Source organism: Saccoglossus kowalevskii, chromosome 9 (genome assembly GCF_978046115.1).
Source record: "Saccoglossus kowalevskii chromosome 9, keSacKowa6.1, whole genome shotgun sequence".
In the NCBI taxonomy this organism is placed as follows: domain Eukaryota; kingdom Metazoa; phylum Hemichordata; class Enteropneusta; family Harrimaniidae; genus Saccoglossus; species Saccoglossus kowalevskii.
Genome location: NC_140649.1, coordinates 11608949 through 11634706, shown reverse-complemented (window position 1 = coordinate 11634706; position 25758 = coordinate 11608949). Strand labels below are relative to the sequence as shown.

General features: G+C 33.5%; 1 protein-coding gene across 1 annotated transcript; it reads left to right on the top strand.

The window, feature by feature from the left end:
• The first annotated feature begins 827 nt into the window (after nucleotides 1-827).
• LOC146738313 (protein sidekick-like) lies at nucleotides 828-25605 on the top strand. Its single transcript, XM_085503920.1, has 16 exons — nucleotides 828-858; nucleotides 1303-1593; nucleotides 3324-3608; nucleotides 3786-4100; nucleotides 4288-4440; nucleotides 6481-6618; nucleotides 7277-7515; nucleotides 7839-7905; nucleotides 13663-13773; nucleotides 16933-17217; nucleotides 17395-17709; nucleotides 17897-18049; nucleotides 20087-20224; nucleotides 20882-21120; nucleotides 21444-21510; nucleotides 25081-25605. The coding sequence occupies exons 1-16, from the start codon at nucleotides 828-830 to the stop codon at nucleotides 25194-25196; spliced, it is 2943 nt and encodes a 980-aa protein (XP_085360046.1). The 3' UTR covers nucleotides 25197-25605.
• Nucleotides 25606-25758: the final 153 nt, after the last annotated feature.

The window sequence follows — 25758 nt, the reverse complement described above, 5'->3', positions numbered from 1 at the left end:
CTAATTATTCCATTTCAATGAAACTTAGTACAAAGATGCTCTAGGACAATGTACAAACCTAATTAGTTTGGGGTAAAAATCTGTTCATATTAATTCCCTAATAAGCATAATAATTCATAATTTTTTGGTTCTAATCACATTTCAATTAAACTTGGAGACATAGATTTTCTGTTACATTGCGCAGACCTCATTAGTTTTACACTCAAATCTGGTCATATTAATTTTCTGATTTGCATAATTAGTTTTCAGCTAAGTAATTTCGAATTATATTTAATGTGTCTCCAATACTCTCAGCACATGGGAGTTCTTTCTAAGCTTTCTTTGATTTATGCGTTTGACGTCGCTGTTGAGATCATTGAGAAAATTACTACTCACTGCTTTAAACTTGGTGGATCTGTAATGTAAATCATGCCATCCTCAAATTCTTTTAGTTCGTCTATGGGTGGAGGGTTTTTTGTTGAATTGAAGCCGTAGTTCTGCTTGGTGGTTGAGGCCTTGTTCGAGTGTAGGAAGAAGTAAGCTTTCCATCGCATTCTTCGTATGAAGTGTGCCGTTTTCTCCATAAGGCGGTGTAGATAATCTTTCTGGGTAGGTATTGGTATATTCTTCGTGGAGTAGCCGATTTATTTCCTCCATTTATTTCCTCCTATATATATATATATATATATATGTTAATTCCATCACTCACTCAATGTGACTAAAATTGCTGTAGGCTAGTTCCAGGGCCAATTTTTATTTTACCATGATTACAAGTTGAACGTTTTGGTCACATTTGTACATGGTTTATTATTTCTATGTCTCAGACTACAGGAAGTTGGTAAAATATAATGACACCATTAAAACCACCACTGAAGTCAAGTATGCCACCTGATTCTGTTCAATCCACTCAATATACACACTTGTGTGTATACCTGACTTTGGCGGTGGTTTATTGCTTCATTATACAATAGTAAAATTTTTAGAAGATTTTGTAGAACTACATTTGCTGATTGCATACTATAAGTAGTTCATGTACACAATGTACATGTATGGTGTCACCTTTCATGAAGTGATCCTCTTTAATATAATCTAACTTTCCATCAAAACCTATAAATATCCATCTGGTTCAAATTTGGTATTGACATAAAAATGTAAATAAGTTTTCTGCAATTTTTGCCTCATAATCTGGCAGAAGACAGTTCATGGAATACTTGTGTGACTGTTTATATTTTTGTGATTGTGAATCTAACCATTATTTACTATTAACAAGATGTTTTAAGTTTGTTTTGATAAACCATTTACATTTTTGTATTTTTTATATAGGAAATCTCCAAGTTTCATTGAATCGCCAGGGTACATATAACATCGCCCACACTGATGTTTTAGAAATTATCTGTAATGTAAACTTACCAAGCAATGAAGTGTCTGTATGGTGGAATGCACCAAACTATTCATCAGATCCTGTTGTTCCTGAAAATGGTATATTCACCTTGAGTAAAACAGATTTACAACCAGAAAAGGACAGCGGTGTGTATGGGTGCTATGCTGAAGCCAGGAATGCAGGTATTGTCGTCGTAGGAAGTTCTACTGCGAGTGTTACAGTTGATGTACAAGGTAAGTGTATTGAATATTCAGTACTTTCAAATCATATACTGTTCATTAAATTTGTATAATATGTTATAGTTGATCTCAGCAGTACAAGTTACTGAGCATGCTACTATAACAACCTATACATCATCTGAAAGCTTAAATAAAGGCAAATACGTGAGTGCATACATGTATATGCTGTAACTATGTTTGTCTAAGGGTGATAATGAAAAAAATGACACTTGGTTGTCTAATCTACTGTGCTGCTAGTCTAGTAGCCATTCTAAGCAAAGCTCTTTTTCACCTTAATATTTATTTAACTACTTAATATTTATGAGCATTATTCTGTTAACTCTATGGTATTAATGTTCACCAATTGTGGTGCACCTTTTCATTGAATTATTCCCCAGTATTTGTAACTATTTAGGTCGGAAGTACGATTCTTTTAAATTTGTGCAGTTTATTTATTTTTAAATCCAAAATGGTGTAGAATAAGTATGACATATGGACCAACTAATATGTCCCTTACAGACTCATTTTGTTAAGGTACCTGGAAATTTACTGTTAAATTAATTGTTCATGATGTTGTAGCTTGTCTCCTTTGATGAAGTGAGCAGGTCTTACATATAGGAAAACAATGTGTTTAACTTCATATTAGATTTTGCAAAGGATTGTGAGATGGAAAGTTGAACAATAGAAGGTGTTGGGGGAATCATATCTTTTGCGTACAACCCTGTGCTAACATCAACTGTAAACCTCTCCTCTTCAAGCAACGCATTTAAAAAAAAAATGTATGGTTATTCTGTTGTACTTTCCATTAATTTCACTGCAGGGACTACATGTACATTTTATGTCAACCAAACATATTTAAATCTTACTTCTACACAACTAATAATAATAACTAACACTACTGTAATATGCAAAGTAGCTAAAAAAGATTTTAATTCCAGTCAGCTTGGTGTTCCAGTCAGTCAATATACTGGTACCCGGTATAATGTGATGTAACTAACTAAACTGTGATTAAGGTAGTTTGCTACCATTAAAACAATACTAAGATATCCTTGAAATCCAGAAAGAAGAGTTGGGTTACTGTAATGGGTCATCGAACTAAGTTTTCTGCAAACTACCTGAAAAATTGATCAAAAATGTTTTTTTTTAAATTTTTACAATTGGTTCCTATGGCAAAAACATTCCATCATATCTCAAAATTTTGGTCAGTGACCTATGCTAAAAAAAATAGCTGTCATGAAAAATTGAAGAATTTTGAATATTATTATAAGTTTATTCATGAATTAATTTGTTAACATGTAATTCTATGAAAAATTTTCCAAAATGACTGCTTTTTAGATGAAATTGCATTATGTTTTCTTGGAAACAAATCCTTCTTTCTCCATGAAAACTTTAAATATGAATGACGTGCATGTATGTGAATCATCACACAACAATTTATGAATAATTTACTGTTACTGCTCTAGCTGGCTTTCTTGTTACTTGTTTCTCCATTTACTTACACTACCTGTTCTCAGAGAGCTGCTATGAATGCAGAAGTGTAACAATACTTCTTAAAGGTGACGTGCACCTGGGGGTGGGGGGTGATACCAGTATACTACTTGTTTTTATGTGCATACTGTTGGAACACACAGAAAATGATGATATATTTCATGGATAATGTGACAATAAAGTACCATATCAGCTAGTAATATTTCACACTAAACATCACAACTGTAAGTTATTAAACACAACATTTTTTTTTCCAGTTCTTGCAACAATAGTTGAGATACCAGATTCACAAGCAATTGAGATATCTAGTTCTCCAGTTTTTACATGTAGTGGACATGGTAAACCATTGCCAGAAGTGACATGGCAGACAATTAACGGAGGCCCTATTTCTGAGTCTGATACTGAGATCATAGAGGATGGTTATTTTATGAATAGTACACTGACATTCAACAGTGTAGATAGAAATGACAATGGTATATATCAATGTGTGGTGAATAATGGATATGATGATGTGAGTGAAAACTTTACTCTCACTGTCTTAGGTATGTATTATACAAGTTTATCAATAAATAAGTAAAAAATGTATTTAAATCTCTATAGGACCATTTTTGTGAGTGCATGTGAACAATATCATAATTATGGGATAGATTTGAATCAGCGATCAGACACGATTGATTTTGTATATAATAGTAATTTTATTTTTTCATTATTTTATATAGAGGTACCAGATCAAGTGACAATTATAACTTTTATAGCCACAAATGCTGAGATAATTGAATTGAAATGGGAAGTGACTTATGATGGTAATAGTGACATCATTCAATGTGGTGTAGAATATATGGAATTTAATGATCAACAACAACCAGTGACTGACTGGATGACTTACATAACTGTTACTGAAATTCGGATACAGTGCATGATTCAAATAGAAAACCTAGCAGCATATACCTACTACAAGGCTAGAATTAGTTGTACAAATTCTCAGGGATCAAGTGTACCAACTGAGACTGTTATAGTAAGAACGAAAGAGTCTAGTGAGTATTTTTTTTTATTTACACATTTTGAGCACTATAAATATATCTGTATTAACTGTAATAAATTATGAAAACAAACCCAGAAGATGCTATGTTTTGACTATTTTTTTTAATTCCAAATTCTTGACAGGTTGTAAGATATTTTCGATTTGATTCAGAGTTCTTATTATTCTTTCAAATGCTATAGGTCCTAATCCACCAAGGAATGTAACATTGGTAGCCAATACTGAAAGTGATATCACTGTCACTTGGTTAGTTCCAGTAAAATTGAATGGAGAATTAGATTATTACATAGTTTATTACTCAATTATTAGTGGTAGTAATACTATGAACAAACAAAGTAAGTTATTTGAATTTTATAATATGTTTCAATATTAAGACATTTCGTACTACAGTGATAGTATCATATACATCATATACCTACCGGTGTTATAATTATGAGATCAGCTATTTAGAGCTCTACTATCCATGTATACATGTAAGACAATTTAGGACATACATGTATGCTAGTGTGAAAGTACAATATATTAGTTCAGCTGTCATCAAATATGAGTGGAGCTGTTTATTGGGTGATTGTCTGTCAGTTATTACATTTTCCAATTTTTCTTGCAAACAACTTGCTTAATTGATTAGTGAATACTTGAGTGGACCTTCGTCAGATGTGTTTATTTCATGTTGTTGCAGTTTTCTCTAATTTCGATTTGCCATTTGGGTTTTCTGATTGTTGAGAATATTAGCAAACTTCTGTGTATGGAGTCCGGTCAAACCCTGGTGGAAGCCATGTTTGTTTTTGTTATTAGAGGACGCTTACGCATCCATATTTATAATTCGCATTTTCTTATATGGTAGGATGAAAATAAAACACTGCAAAATTACGGCAAGCTGTAACTTATGGCGTTACGGTTACAGGTGTATAATAATGATTTATGCATCATGATATATTATTTACATTAATGTATATTTTTGCAGCAAAAATAACTGTGCATACGCTATTAACATTATCATTTACGTTACTCATTTATGTGATGTGACCCTAAAACAAGCACAGTCTACAAAAAAATGTGTTCTTTTTGAAAATTTCAGGCCAAATGCTTTCTACAGATGTATAGGTTTGTTTTAGACACTATTGTTCTGGTAACGGCTGTCAACATTCTTCATAATAATATATCTCTGTTATTAACATTTTTATCCATGCTTCCTTAAGAGAAAATTCTCAAAACAAGAAAAAGGAATGCAACAATTTCTATAATTTTCATTCACCCATTGTATATTTCACTTAAAGTTGCATTCCCACTTTGCAAATTTGTGCAGTACCATTCACTGATAAAAATAAGGTATATACTGTAACAACATAAATATATTGTCGAGTCAAGCTATGTCACAGAACGTTCTATGTTGCTCTGAAGTTCACCTCTGTACCATGTATTTCTTTGGGCTTGGTGCGAACTGCTGTGGAACGCTGGTCGAGGAACCGGTGAAAATAGCTAAACTCGCGAAAGCAGCACAAACACAACTTTGAAATAATCCTGATCAACTAAATTGATATGTATTAAACATGTAAGGGTGACTTGTTATAATATTCATGGGAGTCTCAAATAAGCCAAAATACAGTTGGTAATAATAACTATAATAATTCAATACAACTGTGTATAAATCTGAATGGAAATAATGCTAGATCTGATATGGCTATTATATTAGTTAAATGGTTTTGGTCAATTTGGTCTTCAAGTCTTTTATATACATGACATTGTATTTCTTCAACATATTCTTGTCTCCGGCATGTATAGTGATGATACATTGTTTTAATGTATGCAAGCCATTGTTAAAAAGAGCATAATGCACTGTATTTCATGGGTTATGGTTTTGGAGTGTGCCCCAGAATATGAATACCAAATATTGATACTGATTCAGTATCTTCCAAAATTTAGCTTAAATATGACCCATAATTATGTGCAATATAATATGTAAACTGTTTGATAAAAACAAAAGTCATTTTACAGTATAATTAGACTGCTGTCTGCATGTGTTTGCTCGAGTGAGCATCACTACCGTCAACAAATTTACTGTAGTGCCAGAGATGCTGTTCAGCAACTAACATTTTTCTAAGTATGTTTATTTTGATGGTATCAAATCAGACAAATTCTCTGCAATGAGACGAGCATAGTTTAAACTACGAACTATATGAAAATAATGCTGATATAATACAATATTATAATAGCACTAACAATATTTCATGGTATAACCGCCCTTGGTGGGGAACATTGCTTAAACAAACAAATAGTATGTGTGAGGATCCTTAACTTTTAAAATGTTGAGAGCATCTCTACAACATCTTTTCAGTATTAATGTTTCAATTTTTTTCCAAAATATTGTCTATCAGCCAATGGTATTGAACAGACCATAATTCTTACTGGTTTGGTGGCATATACTGAATATGAAGTCTGGGTGGCAGCTGTCAATACAGTAGGCGACCAAAGTTCATATTCGGATAAGACGAATACTCGGACATTAGAGGGAGGTATGTCTTAAATAATGTTCAAGCTGCTTAAAGTTATGTGAACTTCTGTTTTGTGTGTTGTTGATGTGTCCTGAGTTATTTCTGTCACATTGTCAAATTACAAACGCCATTTATACTTTGCGATATTCTTGTGATAAACTTGTATTCCCTGGACTGAGAACGATACTTTAAAATAGTGTTCTATTTGCATCATAATAAATTCAAATAATAAGTACATAAATACAGAACATTCATAACAAATCTTAATATATGATTTACATGTTCTTTACAATATGCCTAATATTAATAGTCATGTAACAAAATGGTTTAAATTACTTTTACCGCCATAATGCTTGGTCCTCCAAAACAGCTCCTTTTAAAGCTTTATCCAATGGTCTGAAAGTTCTATTTTGAATAGTATAAGCATATACATTAGTTATAATGGTTTTGTGAAACACATTTCATCATCAGAGCAATTCTTGTAGGTTTATATACTTGAACTGTGAAGTATATGATGGTATGAATTTTAGGGAATATGTATGAATATGATTTCAGTGATGTGCAGATCATCTGGTTATTCACAACTGTATAAATAAACAATGGAGAATCATATATTCCCAAATTAATAGTAGAAAGAAATCAGAAATAACTTTCAAAATTACTCTTTCTTATATTTCAGTTCCAGACAAACCAAGGATATCCAGTTTTCATAATACATCAGATAGTGCATTGACTATTGAATGGAACCCGCCGATTAATCCACGTGGTGTAACAAAAAGATATGAACTTTATCTATTTCTAAACTCTGGTGGATCAGCTGTGAAGTCTCATACGGAACATGCCAAACAATCAGACCAGACTTCTACTTATACTTACCTGTTTACAAATTTGTTAGCATATACTGAATACATTGTTAGAGTAAGTACTATTCTCTTCGAATAAAAGCAGAAAATTGTATATTTTTACCCACAATTATTCAACAACTGTCCTCTATTCAGGTATAGACAAAACATCAATTCACTACAAGTATTGTTTTGTGCTAAAACAAATTATTATTAAAAATTATCTTTTATCAATAAATTCAAAGCATGTTTTATTTGGAAACAAGAACTAGTATATATACTTGCTATTGCTGATCAAAACCCTAAAGTTTTTATATATACATCCATCTCATTCTGTAACTGATATTCCCTATGCATATTATATCTGATGTATCACATATTTCTGTTCACACTATATAGATAAAGGTTTGCAATGGAAGAAGGTGCAGTCTTGCAGAAGAAAAGAGTGCTAAGACCAGTGAAGGAAGTAAGTCCCAATGTTTACTATTAACAAAATTGAGACCTTTTTATTCATTTGTCTTACAGTATACTAATATAAAAACAAGGGTTTATAGAATAAATCTTGCTTTGTACACGTTACCTTGCACATGGACATGTTTGCCTTGTAATTGTTTAGGAAATTAGAATGACTGGGATGGACTAGATATTTGATGTCCTCCATCCTTTCTGTTCTACATAAAATAAAATACAGTGCATGTCTGAAAGCCTTATATGCTTGGCGAGTTTTCCACCCCAGATACCAAAAAAGTCAGTTACCTGAGGGGATCCAGAGCCCCCTTGCTCCAGCTCTGAATAGTGAAGTCTAGTACAAATAGTAGGCTGCCTGAAAATAAAAAGAAAGGTATTTTGAAAACAGTGACACGAATGCTTTTCACACACCTGGAGTGGACAGGTGTTTTTTCTCTGTTTACACTTTTTTCTCAAAAATAGTTATCTTGAGATGAGGTCGATATTTTACACTTTTTTATCTTTTTAAATTACCAATAATTGTATACTGCTTGTTACGATGTGCGATTTTAATCTATACTCAATTATATTGCAGTGTATGCTTAGAATAATTGCGTTTGATGGTGTTAGATACAAGCGATATGCATATTTTGTGTTCATTACATTGTTCATGGGGATTGTTCAAATTGGAATCTAAAAAGCACAAGTCTAAATCTAGTAGCACTATTATAGCTAATGAAATTGAAAATAGACTGTTCATGCTTACTAGAAAACTCGCATGAAGTTTGCCACGTATATTGTTGCCAACAATTGTTACATGTGATGCCAAATCAGAATTCGTGTCAATGACTGAACCAGCAAGATCAGCGAGAGTTAGGGTATTAGTGAATCAGTGCCTACTGGGTCTCGGAAATGCACTCTATGGGGCGGGTAATGGAGTGTGAAAAGCCACTGCTGAATACATCTTTTTCAGACCTGGCAGGATTATTCTGGATCCGAAAACCGTTTAGTGACCACAGGGAATCTGGATATGAGTCATGAAGCAGCATGCAGAAATCATATGACTATAATAAGACTCTGTCGTTTTGTCAAGCTACAGATGGACACTGAAGCAGCATATAATCATAAGTTGTTGAGGACAGCATGTATGGCAGTCAACCAAGACATAACATGTTCTTTAAATAAAAACATACAAGAGGCAACTGAGATGGTGCGTGATATTCTCTCTACTTCTAGCTTCTAGTGTTTTTGTCAGACACGTGGCAACGAATGCTGATCAACGAATGCGGTCGCTCACTTGGTAACCTACTACAATCAAGGCCTTTAGAAGTACAGAATGGATTCCACATCATAGCATTGATTGGCTATCTCCAGAGGACTCAGGCCCGTAGCCAGCACTTTTGAATAGGGGGTTCGAAAACAACACATATATAGTTGATGTGAAATGTGTGAATTTTATAATATTCAAAAAGTGTTTTTGAGCTCTGTTACAGAGATTTTTATATTATCGGGTTTAAATTCAATTGGTTTACTTTGTGTTACGTTGGTAAGATATTTCACATAGCATCTTTGAACTATTTTACCATTTTAGAGAAGGGGTCCTGAGCCATTCCCCACCTACAGGCAAACATATCCACACCATTGATCCACTACGGCAAAATGTTGTACACAAAAAAGACAAGACTATACTTATCATAGCATTATTGTCTAAGTATTTTAAGGTAGAACGCTACTTACGAGTTTTTCCGCTCTTCGCAGATGTTAGCGCACATAAAAGTGACACGATTTCATGTCGAAATCTGTCTACAATTATTCATTTTAGTATTAGTCAATTTTGTATTATGTAATTTAATTTCTGTACTATCGTACAAAATATAATGGGTAGAAAAGTGCATAGCACGTTTTAAACACAATACAACATCCATGTAAACATATGGTACTAAGTTAAACTGAATTCATATTCATCTCGTCGCTTGAAACTTTTAAAAGATATAGAGCTATTTGATATATGGTGTGGCAATTTGTGTAGCAACGAAATAAGCCCAGACTGTCAGTATTTGCATAATTGCATAGGGTTATTGACAAAAGATCAGCCCTTAGATCATTATAAAATGGACATATAAAAACAAAGTGAATTTCATTTTCTACCATGCTAAATTCGAACGTATCACTGCAAAAACTAAAAAATTATTGATCTAACTGTATTTTTGTGTGTCAGCCTAATTCTAACATTATGTTTATGGCCAAAACAGCATAAACTCGTCAGTATATATTTTAGTCTATAATTGCTTGCCAATAAATCTCCCAGGTTATAATACTACTTTGATTTTTCCCAAAAGTACACAGCCTTGATGATTGTAAAATGGAGGCATGCCACTTCCTTTTTTTATTCTTTGAGTAAATATCTCTAAGAAATTTGCAGTATCTCCAACTTGTTTTTCAAACCAGACAATGCCGAAAGATATATTTGAACAGGAGATTTTTATTAGCTCCGCTGTCGACTTTGTCGAGCGGAGCTTATCATATGAGTGATTGTCCGTCGTCGTCCGTCGTCCGGTGTCCGTCGTCCGTGTCAATGTTTTACATTTTCGACTTCTTCTTGAAAACTACAAGTCTGAATGCTTTGATACTTGGTGTATATGTACCTTGGGTAGACCTCTCTCAGATTTGTTCATTTTGTAATGATATCTTCAATTCTCTAATTTTGGTGAATATTTTTGTCATTTTTGGTAAAAAGTGATATTTTCAACTTCTTGTTAGAAACCGCAAGTCCAATTGCTTTGATATTACATATATAGGTACTACATGTGGACCACTCTCGAATTTGTTCATTTCATAATGATATCTTTAATTTTCTAATTTTGGTGAATATTTTTGTCATTTTTGGTAAAAAGAGATACTTTCGACTTCTTGTTAAAAACCACAAGTCCAATTGCCTCGATATTACATATATAGGTACTACATGTGGACCACTCTCAAATTTGTTCATTTCATAATGATATCTTTAATTTTCTAATTTTGGTGAATATTTTTTGTCATTTTTGGTAAAAAGTGATATTTTCAACTTCTTGTTAAAAACCACAAGTCCAAGGGGTGATCTCATATTCAAACACCTGGGTCAAACCTGGGTTAACCTGGGTAAACCCAGCCTGCCCTGTTCAGACCTACTAGACCTACAATATGCAAATTAGTAGTAGATTTGAACCTAACCTCTGGATTAACTGCCCATTAACGCCCCCACTGAAAACAAACAACAGAGAACAAAGAAGACAGACCTAGGGAAACCTAGGTTTTTCTTACAGTACTGTTTCAGCCTAGTTTCAGTAGGAAAAAAAATAAGATGTATACTATGGAGCTCCATGTTCATACTGAGTGTTATATTTTGAAGTTTTAAGAATTACAGCAGCGATTTTTTTCTTTGCAAGTCTTGTACATGTAAATGCTAATAAAAACAATCTTGCATTTGTTTCACAAATCTATTTACATCATGTCATTTATAAGTGTGATGAAAATTATATTCATTTATTTCTGTGATTGGTAATAATAATCAGTTTCCTACAACTTACATTTTGATACAAGTCAATACAATGTTTGTTGTTATTCAATTTATCTGTAATTAATTACAGACGTGATGGTTTGTTATATTTTGTCATTAAATGTGAATCAAGTGATACCATAAACCCTCTCTATTGTGATATATATGGTAAATTAATGTTTGAAACAGAACAGGGAAAAAATGCACTAGAATTTTAATGAGCAGCTTCTTAGGATAAATTACTTGCGTTATATATATATTTGGCATAGTCAGTAAAATATGTTTATCCACGGAGCGAACTGGTACATTTTGTCCGCAACAAGTACGGTCAGTTTTGTGTCCATGTCAGTTCATAAATTCATAGAGCACATTTTTTGGTTAAGTTTGTAAAGTCTGTGAGACTGTGAGTTATCAAAATATGATGAAAGTATTAAATCGGTAATGGCAACATTGTTTTCTACGAAGGCATCTGAAAACCACAGTCCCTCTATCACTGTGTCAAAACTAAAGTAGGGGCTAATGCTACGACTCCGGCGCTACGACCACCGTAACATTGTCAGCTGACGGCATTGCGGGGAAATTACAGGTATTTACCGCTGCCGATATCTTACTTTTCTGTGACAAAATGCACACATTTCGAACCCCACGGTTAATTAAAAATAAACGATTATTTTAGAAAATGCATCAAAGCACAGTGCCTTGAGGGACTGTGGGCGAAGTAGGCAGCGAGGTGTTGTTTTAAACACCGCAAAAAATCATGCACTCAACGCAGCCATCTTGGTTACCTCAATCGGAATTTCCCTTTGTCACCCAGCATGCATCGATTGCTATATCGCAACGTGCACTGTGTCGCCTTGGGTGACGGTCTTTTGGTACAAGGCACTCTATGCATAAGGTATTTTCAGAGGTCAGGGTTCGTTTTTTATAAGCAGTCTCGTCTGCAGATGAATAGCCGTAAATAATCAGCGCGAGTCCATTTAATTTAATTTTCTGTTTTGATACTTCGTGTCACTGGAAATTGAATAAGAAAAACTGCAAATAACCGATGTGCAGCAAATCGAAATAAATTTTCATGGCGTACGCTGCATTTGTTTTTCTGGATTTTGCGATGCCGCACTCCTGAAAGAACTGTTAGAAAATTGAACGCGCAACAGTAGTAAAGGCTTGAACACAGTAGCGTAAGTCTCAAGTGCAACTTTGCATCAACAAATGTTCGTCTTTTGATACTTAGCTGTCAGAGACACATATCAATTGTCCAGCCCAATGAAAAGTCTGATTCACGTCCTCTGCTCAATTTGCGACTCGAGCATAACAGTTTATCAAAACAAAACAATTTATTCAGCACGCTGTTCACCGATATATAAAAGGCAAGGCACACGGTAAAATGACTACTGTACACCAATAAATCGACACATTTTAGAGACAACTATCTAGTCTTCAAAAAGCAATGTAAACTCTGTCAATCCTAAAAATAAACAACAGCTTGAATGAGGTGCAAATGAGATCGGTTCGAACCGCAGTTTTTATGCAAATTCGTGCGGTCGTCCTGAACCACACTGTCTATTGTTTAAACTTCCAAACCGCAAAACTGGGTTTTGTTCGGGCGGTTTAGGGCGGTTAGGGTTTTCGTAGGTTTGACCCGCATGTTTGAATATGAGATCACCCCCAATTGCTTTGATATTACATATATAGATACTACATATGGACCACTCTCAAATTTGTTCATTTCATGGTGATATCTTCAATTCTCTAATTTTGATGAATATTTTTGTCATTTTTGGTAAAAAGTGATATTTTCTTCTTGTTAAAACCACAATCATTTATGGTCAAAAATGATATTTTTGAATTCTTGTTGAAAACAGCAAGTCCCATTGCATTGATACTATGCATATTGTTCATTTTCTAATGATATCTTCTGTTCTTTAATCGAAATGTGCATTGCTAACAGCGGAGCTATCTCAGCCGAGAGGCTGCTTGTTTTGTTTTTTTTCTTGTTCTACAAAAATATAAACACACAAGGAAGCATTTGGTATGATACCAAATAAACTTCTTCTTAAAAGCTGAAGCTGTGATGTTGAATTCTCTGATTTTAGTGAATATCGGTGTCTCATTTTTGGTAACAACTAATATTTTTAACTTCTTCATTAGCAGACCATAGTTATTTTGATAGCCATGTCCCCATGTAATGAACGTAATGAGAAATATAATAACACCTTCCTAATATATTTTTTTAATCTACAGAATGCGAAGACGCCAACAAAGTTGCCTACTGCCCTCTAGTGTTGAAGTTTGAATTCTGCATTCGCCCGTATTTCCGCCAGAAGTGTTGTAAGACTTGTAAGACATTGGCTGGTCAGTAAGGGACGACGTCAATAGATCGATGTCGGATAAAAAACTTATTTCCTTTAGTTTGGGGGTGGGGGGTTTTGACCTCAAAAAGTTTCCATCCCACAAAAACGATTAAGTTTCAGTTGGGGGTAAAGAGGGTTTGGAAAAAAACTAAAAGAATTAAGTTTTTTATCCGACATCGATCTTTTGACGTCGTCCCTAACTACAACAAAATTGAATGCGAATGGAAGATCCATTTAACTGTGCCAGCAATAACTTAACGTTACATCTGGACACCAGTCTGGGCATAAGTTCTCCAAAAGAGGTGGAATTCAATTCGAATTCAACCAATTATGAACTTCAAGATCATCATCACTTGATTCTTCTGTGAGATTCTTTGTTACAACCAGAAATAAACACATTCTTGTTGATGAACAGCAACACATTTTGTTTTCTGAATAACTACAGGGCACTGTTGACGCAAAGTTCAACATTTGCGTCATAATTCTAGATGTGACAATACAGGACTCAACAATACCGTGCTTCATAGGATGTGAACTCCAGTTCAGTGCTTGCCATGTTCAGTAACCAAGTCCGAATACAGTGTTGTCCCCTTTGTTCTTGACATTAAACTCATTTTTACCTTGCCCGTACCATCAAAGATGGAAGGGAAAGGTATATTAAGGGAAAGATTTTGTCCGGCGTTGTCCTCGTTTATAATTGTTATTGTGTGCATAATAACTTTACTAATTCTATTCCAAACTTCATCAAACTTGGTCACCTTATTCATCAGTATAATGTCTTCCCTGAGTTTGAACAACAGATGTCCTGTATGAAAATATCATGCAAAAATTGAGAAAATCTGATAAAATATTTTGACTGTTTCTACTTGACTGATCACTGGTGATACACATCAAAGGTCACTGATCTCAGTGGAAATATGCATTGTTGTATGTGTTCAATGAAGCAAATGATTTATCTTGTAATAATATCCTTGGTAATGTATCCCAGAATCCCATACTGGGTTTCAAAACCAACTCATGGAGAGATTGCACAGTCTGATACACATTTTTAAACCTACCAATAAAATCTTTACAGAAAACAAGATGTCAGAAAATCAATATAAGCACTCCTATGAACTGGGTGCCAAACTTTAATCAAGATCTGATGCTAATAGAAAATATGTTTAGTTCAAAGTTATCAAATCAAAAACAATACATAAAAAGCAAAACATTTCATCCACATTTTAAAAAGAAAATTGTTCTAAAATATATGTATTCTGTATTTGACAAACAGTTCATTCGACAAATGAAAACTCGCAGGAATATGTTTCAGCTATTAAAACAGAATGATAGTTTTCATAATACTATTTTAAAAACGCACTTCGAAGATTGCAGTGTTTGAAGATGTAGATTCTCAGGAGGCAACAGTACTGTTGACTTCTCCCTCCACTGGACACCAACTAACTATTTAAGTTGATTTGCATACAAAGCAGAGCTTGCAACATGATAGCTATTCATAAAGGGTGTTTTTTTTTACTTTTCATATAATACAGTAGTCACACAATGAGGCAGTTCGTATTTGTCACAGTGAATCATTAATTTTTGACAGACACCTGTACAAAATATTTGGACAAAAGCCAGCTAAGATTTTCTGTTATCTTGCATGTTTTATGAATCTATTCACGTCTAAATGCAGAACTTTTTTTTTGCGATGAGGCATTTATTTTTATACTGAAATATCTGAATTACTTTGAATAAAACTGGAAATTATGTCCCTTAAAATAATTAAACAAATAAGGCACCAATGTTTTTGTAAGATATTTACATCTTTTAAGGACATTCGGTAGACTGATTCCGCACTGTTGGTTCAACCCCAAAACTTGTTTGTATTTAAAATTATGACAATGCATATTTAGATTGAAACAAACTGTGATAAAGGGAATTATATTATATAACAAAGGGCAAGGTCACCAGAGTTCAACTATGTTACTGGTGCTCGATTACCCGTAGAAATAATTGTATGTATATCAGACAACATGGCACATAAATTTCTCCATATATATTACCATTGTTTTATATTCTGAACAGTGTTCCCTTTTCTGTACGCATAAAATGAATTCAATGTATTTTAAAGTTGATACAAAAATCTTGATCTACTTGCCACCAGTAAGATTCAAATCATGGTTTTATTGGAAACACAGCCTAAACACAACAACTGTTCCTCTCTTTACTATTACCTTTTTAGCTCCGCTGTCGACTTTGTCGAGCGGAGCTTATCATATGAGTGATTGTCTGTCGTCGTCCGTGTCAATGTTTTACTTTTTCGACTTCTTCTTGAAAACTACAATCCTGAATGCTTTGATACTTGGTGTATATGTACCTTGGGTAGACCTCTCTCAGATTTGTTCATTTCATGATCATATCTTCAATTCTCTAATTTTGGTGAATATTTTTGGTAAAAAGTTATATTTTCGACTTCTTGTTAAAAACCGCAAGTCCAATTGCTTTGATATTACATATATAGGTACTACATGTAGACCTCTCTCAGATTTGTTTATTTTGTAATGATATCTTTAGTTCTCTAATTTTGGTGAATATTTTTGTCATTTTTGGTAAAAAGTGATATTTTTGACTTCTTGTTAAAAACCGCAAGTCCAATTGCTTTGATATTACATATATAGGTACTACATGTGGACCCCTCTCTGATTTGTTCATTTTGTAATGATACCTTTAATTCTCCAATTTTGGTGAATATTTTTGTCATTTTTGGTAGAAATTGTATTATGTTTTCTTGGAAACAAATCCTTCTTTCTCCATGAAAACTTTAAATATGAATGACGTGCATGTATGTGAATCATCACACAACAATTTATGAATGATTTACTGTTACTGCTCTAGCTGGCTTTCTTGTTACTAGTTTCTCCAATTACTTACACTACCTGTTCTCAGAGAGCTGCTATGAATGCAGAAGTGTAACAATACTTTTTAAAGGTGACGTGCACCAGGGGGTGGGGGGTGATACCAGTATACTACTTGTTTTTAATGTGCATACTGTTGGAACACACAGAAAATGATGATATATTTCATGGATAATGTGACAATAAAGTACCATATCAGCTAGTAATATTTCACACTAAACATCACAACTGTAAGTTATTAAACACAACATTTTTTTTTCCAGTTCTTGCAACAATAGTTGAGATACCAGATTCACAAGCAATTGAGATATCTAGTTCTCCAGTTTTTACATGTAGTGGACATGGTAAACCATTGCCAGAAGTGACATGGCAGACAATTAACGGAGGCCCTATTTCTGAGTCTGATACTGAGATCATAGAGGATGGTTATTTTATGAATAGTACACTGACATTCAACAGTGTAGATAGAAATGACAATGGTATATATCAATGTGTGGTGAATAATGGATATGATGATGTGAGTGAAAACTTTACTCTCACTGTCTTAGGTATGTATTATACAAGTTTATCAATAAATAAGTAAAAAATGTATTTAAATCTCTATAGGACCATTTTTGTGAGTGGATGTGAACAATATCATAATTATGGGATAGATTTGAATCAGCGATCAGACACGATTGATTTTGTATATAATAGTAATTTTATTTTTTCATTATTTTATATAGAGGTACCAGATCAAGTGACAGTTATAACTTTTATAGCCACAAATGCTGAGATAATTGAATTGAAATGGGAAGTGACTTATGATGGTAACAGTGACATCATACAATGTGGTGTAGAATATATGGAATTTAATGATCAACAACAACCAGTGACTGACTGGATGACTTACATAACTGTTACTGAAATTCGGATACAGTACATGATTCAAATAGAAAACCTAGCAGCATATACCTACTACAAGGCTAGAATTAGTTGTACAAATTCTCAGGGATCAAGTGTACCAACTGAGACTGTTATAGTAAGAACGAAAGAGTCTAGTGAGTATATTTTTTTATTTACACATTTTGAGCACTATAAATATATCTGTATTAACTGTAATAAATTATGAAAACAAACCCAGAAGATGCTATGTTTTGACTATTTTTTTTAATTCCAAATTCTTGACAGGTTGTAAGATATTTTCGATTTGATTCAGAGTTCTTATTATTCTTTCAAATGCTATAGGTCCTAATCCACCAAGGAATGTAACATTGGTAGCCAATACTGAAAGTGATATCACTGTCACTTGGTTAGTTCCAGTAAAATTGAATGGAGAATTAGATTATTACATAGTTTATTACTCAATTATTAGTGGTAGTAATACTATGAACAAACAAAGTAAGTTATTTGAATTTTATAATATGTTTCAATATTAAGACATTTCGTACTACAGTGATAGTATCATATACATCATATACCTACCGGTGTTATAATTATGAGATCAGCTATTTAGAGCTCTACTATCCATGTATACATGTAAGACAATTTAGGACATACATGTATGCTAGTGTGAAAGTACAATATATTAGTTCAGCTGTCATCAAATATGAGTGGAGCTGTTTATTGGGTGATTGTCTGTCAGTTATTACATTTTCCACTTTTTCTTGCAAACAACTTGCTTAATTGATTAGTGAATACTTGAGTGGACCTTCGTCAGATGTGTTTATTTCATGTTGTTGCAGTTTTCTCTAATTTCGATTTGCCATTTGGGTTTTCTGATTGTTGAGAATATTAGCAAACTTCTGTGTATGGAGTCCGGTCAAACCCTGGTGGAAGCCATGTTTGTTTTTGTTATTAGAGGACGCTTACGCATCCATATTTATAATTCGCATTTTCTTATATGGTAGGATGAAAATAAAACACTGCAAAATTACGGCAAGCTGTAACTTATGGCGTTATGGTTACAGGTGTATAATAATGATTTATGCATCATGATATATTATTTACATTAATGTATATTTTTGCAGCAAAAATAACTGTGCATACGCTATTAACATTATCATTTATGTTACTCATTTATGTGATGTGACCCTAAAACAAGCACAGTCTACAAAAAAATGTGTTCTTTTTGAAAATTGCAGGCCAAATGCTTTCTACAGATGTATAGGTTTGTTTTAGACATTATTGTTCTGGTAACGGCTGTCAACATTCTTCATAATAATATATCTCTGTAACATTTTTATCCATGCTTCCTTAAGAGAAAATTCTCAAAACAAGAAAAAGGAATGCAACAATTTCTATAATTTTCATTCACCCATTGTATATTTCACTTAAAGTTGCATTCCCACTTTGCAAATTTGTGCAGTACCATTCACTGATAAAAATAAGGTATATACTGTAACAACATAAATATATTGTCGAGTCAAGCTACGTCACAGAACGTTCTATGTTGCTCTGAAGTTCACCTCTGTACCATGTATTTCTTTGGGCTTGGTGCGAACTGCTGTGGAACGCTGGTCGAGGAACCGGTGAAAATAGCTAAACTCGCGAAAGCAGCACAAACACAACTTTGAAATAATCCTGATCAACTAAATTGATATGTATTAAACATGTAAGGGTGACTTGTTATAGTATTCATGGGAGTCTCAAATAAGCCAAAATACAATTTGTAATAATAACTATAATAATTCAATACAACTGTGTATAAATCTGAATAGAAATAATGCTAGACCTGATATGGCTATTATATTAGTTAAATGGTTTTGGTCAATTTGGTCTTCAAGTCTTTTATATACATGACATTGTATTTCTTTAACATATTCTTGTCTCCGGCATGTATAGTGATGATACATTGTTTTAATGTATGCAAGCCATTGTTAAAAAGAGCATAATGCACTGTATTTCATGGGTTATGGTTTTGGAGTGTGCCCCAGAATATGAATACCAAATATTGATACTGATTCAGTATCTTCCAAAATTTAGCTTAAATATGACCCATAATTATGGGCAATATAATATGTAAACTGTTTGATAAAAACAAAAGTTATTTTACAGTATAATTAGACTGCTGTCTGCATGTGTTTGCTCGAGTGAGCATCACTACCGTCAACAAATTTACTGTAGTGCCAGAGATGCTGTTCAGCAACTAACATTTTTCGTAAATATGTTTATTTTGATGGTATCAAATCAGACAAATTCTCTGCAATGAGACGAGCATAGTTTAAACTACGAACTATATGAAAATAATGCTGATATAATACAATATTATAATAGCAATAACAATATTTCATGGTATAACCGCCCTTGGTGGGGAACATTGCTTAAACAAACAAATGGTATGTGTGAGGATCCTTAACTTTTAAAATGTTGAGAGCATCTCTACAACATCTTTTCAGTATTAATGTTTCAATTTTTTTCCAAAATATTGTCTATCAGCCAATGGTATTGAACAGACCATAATTCTTACTGGTTTGGTGGCATATACTGAATATGAAGTCTGGGTGGCAGCTGTCAATACAGTAGGCGACCAAAGTTCATATTCGGATAAGACGAATACTCGGACATTAGAGGGAGGTATGTCTTAAATAATGTTCAAGGTGCTTAAAGTTATTGAACTTCTGTTTTGTGTGTTGTTGATGTGTCCTGAGTTATTTCTGTCACATTGTCAAATTACAAACGCCATTTATACTTTGCGATATTCTTGTGATAAACTTGTATTCCCTGGACTGAGAACGATAATTTAAAATAGTGTTCTATTTGCATCATAATAAATTCAAATAATAAGTACATAAATACAGAACATTCATAACAAATCTTAATATATGATTTACATGTTCTTTACAATATGCCTAATATTAATAGTCATGTAACAAAATGGTTTAAATTACTTTTACCGCCATAATGCTTGGTCCTCCAAAACAGCTCCTTTTAAAGCTTTATCCAATGGTCTGAAAGTTCTATTTTGAATAGTATAAGCATATACATTAGTTATAATGGTTTTGTGAAACACATTTCATCATCAGAGCAATTCTTGTAGGTTTATATACTTGAACTGTGAAGTATATGATGGTATGAATTTTAGGGAATATGTATGAATATGATTTCAGTGATGTGCAGATCATCTGGTTATTCACAACTGTATAAATAAACAATGGAGAATCATATATTCCCAAATTAATAGTAGAAAGAAATCAGAAATAACTTTCAAAATTACTCTTTCTTATATTTCAGTTCCAGACAAACCAAGGATATCCAGTTTTCATAATACATCAGATAGTGCATTGACTATTGAATGGAACCCGCCGATTAATCCACGTGGTGTAACAAAAAGATATGAACTTTATCTATTTCTAAACTCTGGTGGATCAGCTGTGAAGTCTCATACGGAACATGCCAAACAATCAGACCAGACTTCTACTTATACTTACCTGTTTACAAATTTGTTAGCATATACTGAATACATTGTTAGAGTAAGTACTATTCTCTTCGAATAAAAGCAGAAAATTGTATATTTTTACCCACAATTATTCAACAACTGTCCTCTATTCAGGTATAGACAAAACATCAATTCACTACAAGTATTGTTTTGTGCTAAAACAAATTATTATTAAAAATTATCTTTTATCAATAAATTCAAAGCATGTTTTATTTGGAAACAAGAACTAGTATATATACTTGCTATTGCTGATCAAAACCCTAAAGTTTTTATCTATACATCCATCTCATTCTGTAACTGATATTCCCTATGCATATTATATATGATGTATCACATATTTCTGTTCACACTATATAGATAAAGGTTTGCAATGGAAGAAGGTGCAGTCTTGCAGAAGAAAAGAGTGCTAAGACCAGTGAAGGAAGTAAGTCCCAATGTTTACTATTAACAAAATTGAGACCTTTTTATTCATTTGTCTTACAGTATACTAATATAAAAACAAGGGTTTATAGAATAAATCTTGCTTTGTACACGTTACCTTGCACATGGACATGTTTGCCTTGTAATTGTTTAGGAAATTAGAATGACTGGGATGGACTAGATATTTGATGTCCTCCATCCTTTCTGTTCTACATAAAATAAAATACAGTGCATGTCTGAAAGCCTTATATGCTTGGCGAGTTTACCACCCCAGATACCAAAAAAGTCAGTTACCTGAGGGGATCCAGAGCCCCCTAGCTCCAGCTCTGACTAGTGAAGTCTAGTACAAATAGTAGGCTGCCTGAAAATAAAAAGAAAGGTATTTTGAAAACAGTGACACGAATGCTTTTCACACACCTGGAGTGGACAGGTGTTTTTTCTCTGTTTACACTTTTTTCTCAAAAATAGTTATCTTGAGATGAGGTCGATATTTTACACTTTTTTATCTTTTTAAATTACCAATAATTGTATACTGCTTGTTACGATGTGCGATTTTAATCTATACTCAATTATATTGCAGTGTATGCTTAGAATAATTGCGTTTGATGGTGTTAGATACAAGCGATATGCATATTTTGTGTTCATTACATTGTTTATGGGGATTGTTCAAATTGGAATCTAAAAAGCACAAGTCTAAATCTAGTAGCACTATTATAGCTAATGAAATTGAAAATAGACTGTTCATGCTTACTAGAAAACTCGCATGAAGTTTGCCACGTATATTGTTGCCAACAATTGTTACATGTGATGCCAAATCAGAATTCGTGTCAATGACTGAACCAGCAAGATCAGCGAGAGTTAGGGTATTAGTGAATCAGTGCCTACTGGGTCTCGGAAATGCACTCTATGGGGCGGGTAATGGAGTGTAAAAAAGCCACTGCTGAATACATCTTTTTCAGACCTGGCAGGATTATTCTGGATCCGAAAACCGTTTAGTGACCACAGGGAATCTGGATATGAGTCATGAAGCAGCATGCAGAAATCATATGACTATAATAAGACTCTGTCGTTTTGTCAAGCTACAGATGGACACTGAAGCAGCATATAATCATAAGTTGTTGAGGACAGCATGTATGGCAGTCAACCAAGACATAACATGTTCTTTAAATAAAAACATACAAGAGGCAACTGAGATGGTGCGTGATATTCTCTCTACTTCTAGCTTCTAGTGTTTTTGTCAGACACGTGGCAACGAATGCTGATCAACGAATGCGGTCGCTCACTTGGTAACCAACTACAATCAAGGTCTTTAGAAGTACAGAATGGATTCCACATCATAGCATTGATTGGCTATCTCCAGAGGACTCAGGCCCGTAGCCAGCACTTTTGAATAGGGGGTTCGAAAACAACACATATATAGTTGATGTGAAATGTGTGAATTTTATAATATTCAAAAAGTGTTTTTGAGCTCTGTTACAGAGATTTTTATATTATCGGGTTTAAATTCAATTGGTTTACTTTGTGTTACGTTGGTAAGATATTTCACATAACATCTTTGAACTATTTTACCATTTTAGAGAAGGGGTCCTGAGCCATTCCCCACCTACAGGCAAACACATCCACACCATTGATCCACTACAGCAAAATGTTGTACACAAAAAGGACAAGACTATACTTATCATAGCATTATTGTCTAAGTATTTTAAGGTAGAACGCTACTTACGAGTTTTTCCGCTCTTCGCAGATGTTAGCGCACATAAAAGTGACACGATTTCATGTCGAAATCTGTCTACAATTATTCATTTTAGTATTAGTCAATTTTGTATTATGTAATTTAATTTCTGTACTATCGTACAAAATGTAATGGGTAGAAAAGTGCATAGCACGTTTTAAACACAATACAACATCCATGTAAACATATGGTACTAAGTTAAACTGAATTCATATTCATCTCGTCGCTTGAAACTTTTAAAAGATATAGAGCTATTTGATATATGGTGTGGCAATTTGTGTAGCAACGAAGTAAGCCCAGATTGTCAGTATTTGCATAATTGCATAGGGTTATTGACAAAAGATCAGCCCTTAGATCATTATAAAATGGACATATAAAAACAAAGTGAATTTCATTTTCTACCATGCTAAATTCGAACGTATCACTGAAAAAACTAAAAAAATATTGATCTAACTGTATTTTTGTGTGTCAGCCTAATTCTAACATTATGTTTATGGCCAAAACAGCATAAACTCGTCAGTATATATTTTAGTCTGTAATTGCTTGCCAATAAATCTCCCAGGTTATAATACTACTTTGATTTTTCCAAAAGTACACAGCCTTGATGATTGTAAAATGGAGGCATGCCACTTCCTTTTTTTATTCTTTGAGTAAATATCTCTAAGAAATTTGCAGTATCTCCAACTTGTTTTTCAAACCAGACAATGCCGAAACCATATTTGAACAGGAGATTTTTATTAGCTCCGCTGTCGACTTTGTCGAGCGGAGCTTATCATATGAGTGATTGTCCGTCGTCGTCCGGTGTCCGTCGTCCGTCGTCCGTGTCAATGTTTTACATTTTCGACTTCTTCTTGAAAACTACAAGTCTGAATGCTTTGATACTTGGTGTATATGTACCTTGGGTAGACCTCTCTCAGATTTGTTCATTTTGTAATGATATCTTCAATTCTCTAATTTTGGTGAATATTTTTGTCATTTTTGGTAAAAAGTGATATTTTCAACTTCTTGTTAGAAACCGCAAGTCCAATTGCTTTGATATTACATATATAGGTACTACATGTGGACCACTCTCGAATTTGTTCATTTCATAATGATATCTTTAATTTTCTAATTTTGGTGAATATTTTTGTCATTTTTGGTAAATAGTGATATTTTCGACTTCTTGTTAAAAACGACAAGTCCAATTGCTTTGATATTACATATATAGGTACTACATGTGGACCTCTCTCAGATTTGTTCATTTTGTAATGATATCTTTAATTTTCTAAATTTGGTGAATATTTTTGTCATTTTTGGTAAAAAGAGATGCTTCCGACTTCTTGTTAAAAACCACAAGTCCAATTGCCTTGATATTACATATATAGGTACTACATGTGGACCACTCTCAAATTTGTTCATTTCATAATGATATCTTTAATTTTCTAATTTTGGTGAATATTTTTGTCATTTTTGGTAAAAAGTGATATTTTCAACTTCTTGTTAAAAACCACAAGTCCAATTGCTTTGATATTACATATATAGATACTACATATGGACCCCTCTCAAATTTGTTCATTTCATGACGATATCTTCAATTCTCTAATTTTGATGAATATTTTTGTCATTTTTGGTAAAAAGTGATATTTTCTTCTTGTTAAAAACCACAATCATTTATGGTCAAAAATGATATTTTTGAATTCTTGTTGAAAACAGCAAGTCCCATTGCATTGATACTATGCATATTGTTCATTTTCTAATGATATCTTCTGTTCTTTAATCGAAATGTGCATAGCCATGTCCCCATGTAATGAACGTAATGAGAAATATAATAACACCTTCCTAATACATTTGTTTAATCTACAGAATGCGAAGACTCCAACAAAGTTGCCTACTGCCCTCTAGTGTTGAAGTTTGAATTCTGCATTCGCCCGTATTTCCGCCAGATGTGTTGTAAGACTTGTACATTGGCTGGTCAGTAAGGGACGACGTCAATAGATCGATGTCGGATAAAAAAACTTATTTCCTTTAGTTTGGGGGTGGGGGGTTTTGACCTCAAAAAGTTTCCATCCCACAAAAACGATTAAGTTTCAGTGGGGGGTAGGGGGGGTTGGAAAAAAACTAAAAGAATTAAGTTTTTTATCCGACATCGATCTTTTGACGTCGTCCCTAACTACAACAAAATTGAATGCGAATGGAAGATCCATTTAACTGTGCCAGCAATAACTTAACGTTACATCTGGACACCAGTCTGGGCATAAGTTCTCCAAAAGAAGTGGAATTCAGTTCGAATTCAACCAATTATGAACTTCAAGATCATCATCACTTGATTCTTCTGTGAGATTCTTTGTTACAACCAGAAATAAACACATTCTTGTTGATGAACAGCAACACATTTTGTTTTCTGAATAACTACAGGGCACTGTAGACGCAAAGTTCAACATTTGCGTCATAATTCTAGATGTGACAATACAGGACTCAACAATACCGTGCTTCATAGGATGTGAACTCTAGTTCAGTGCTTGCCATGTTCAGTAACCAAGT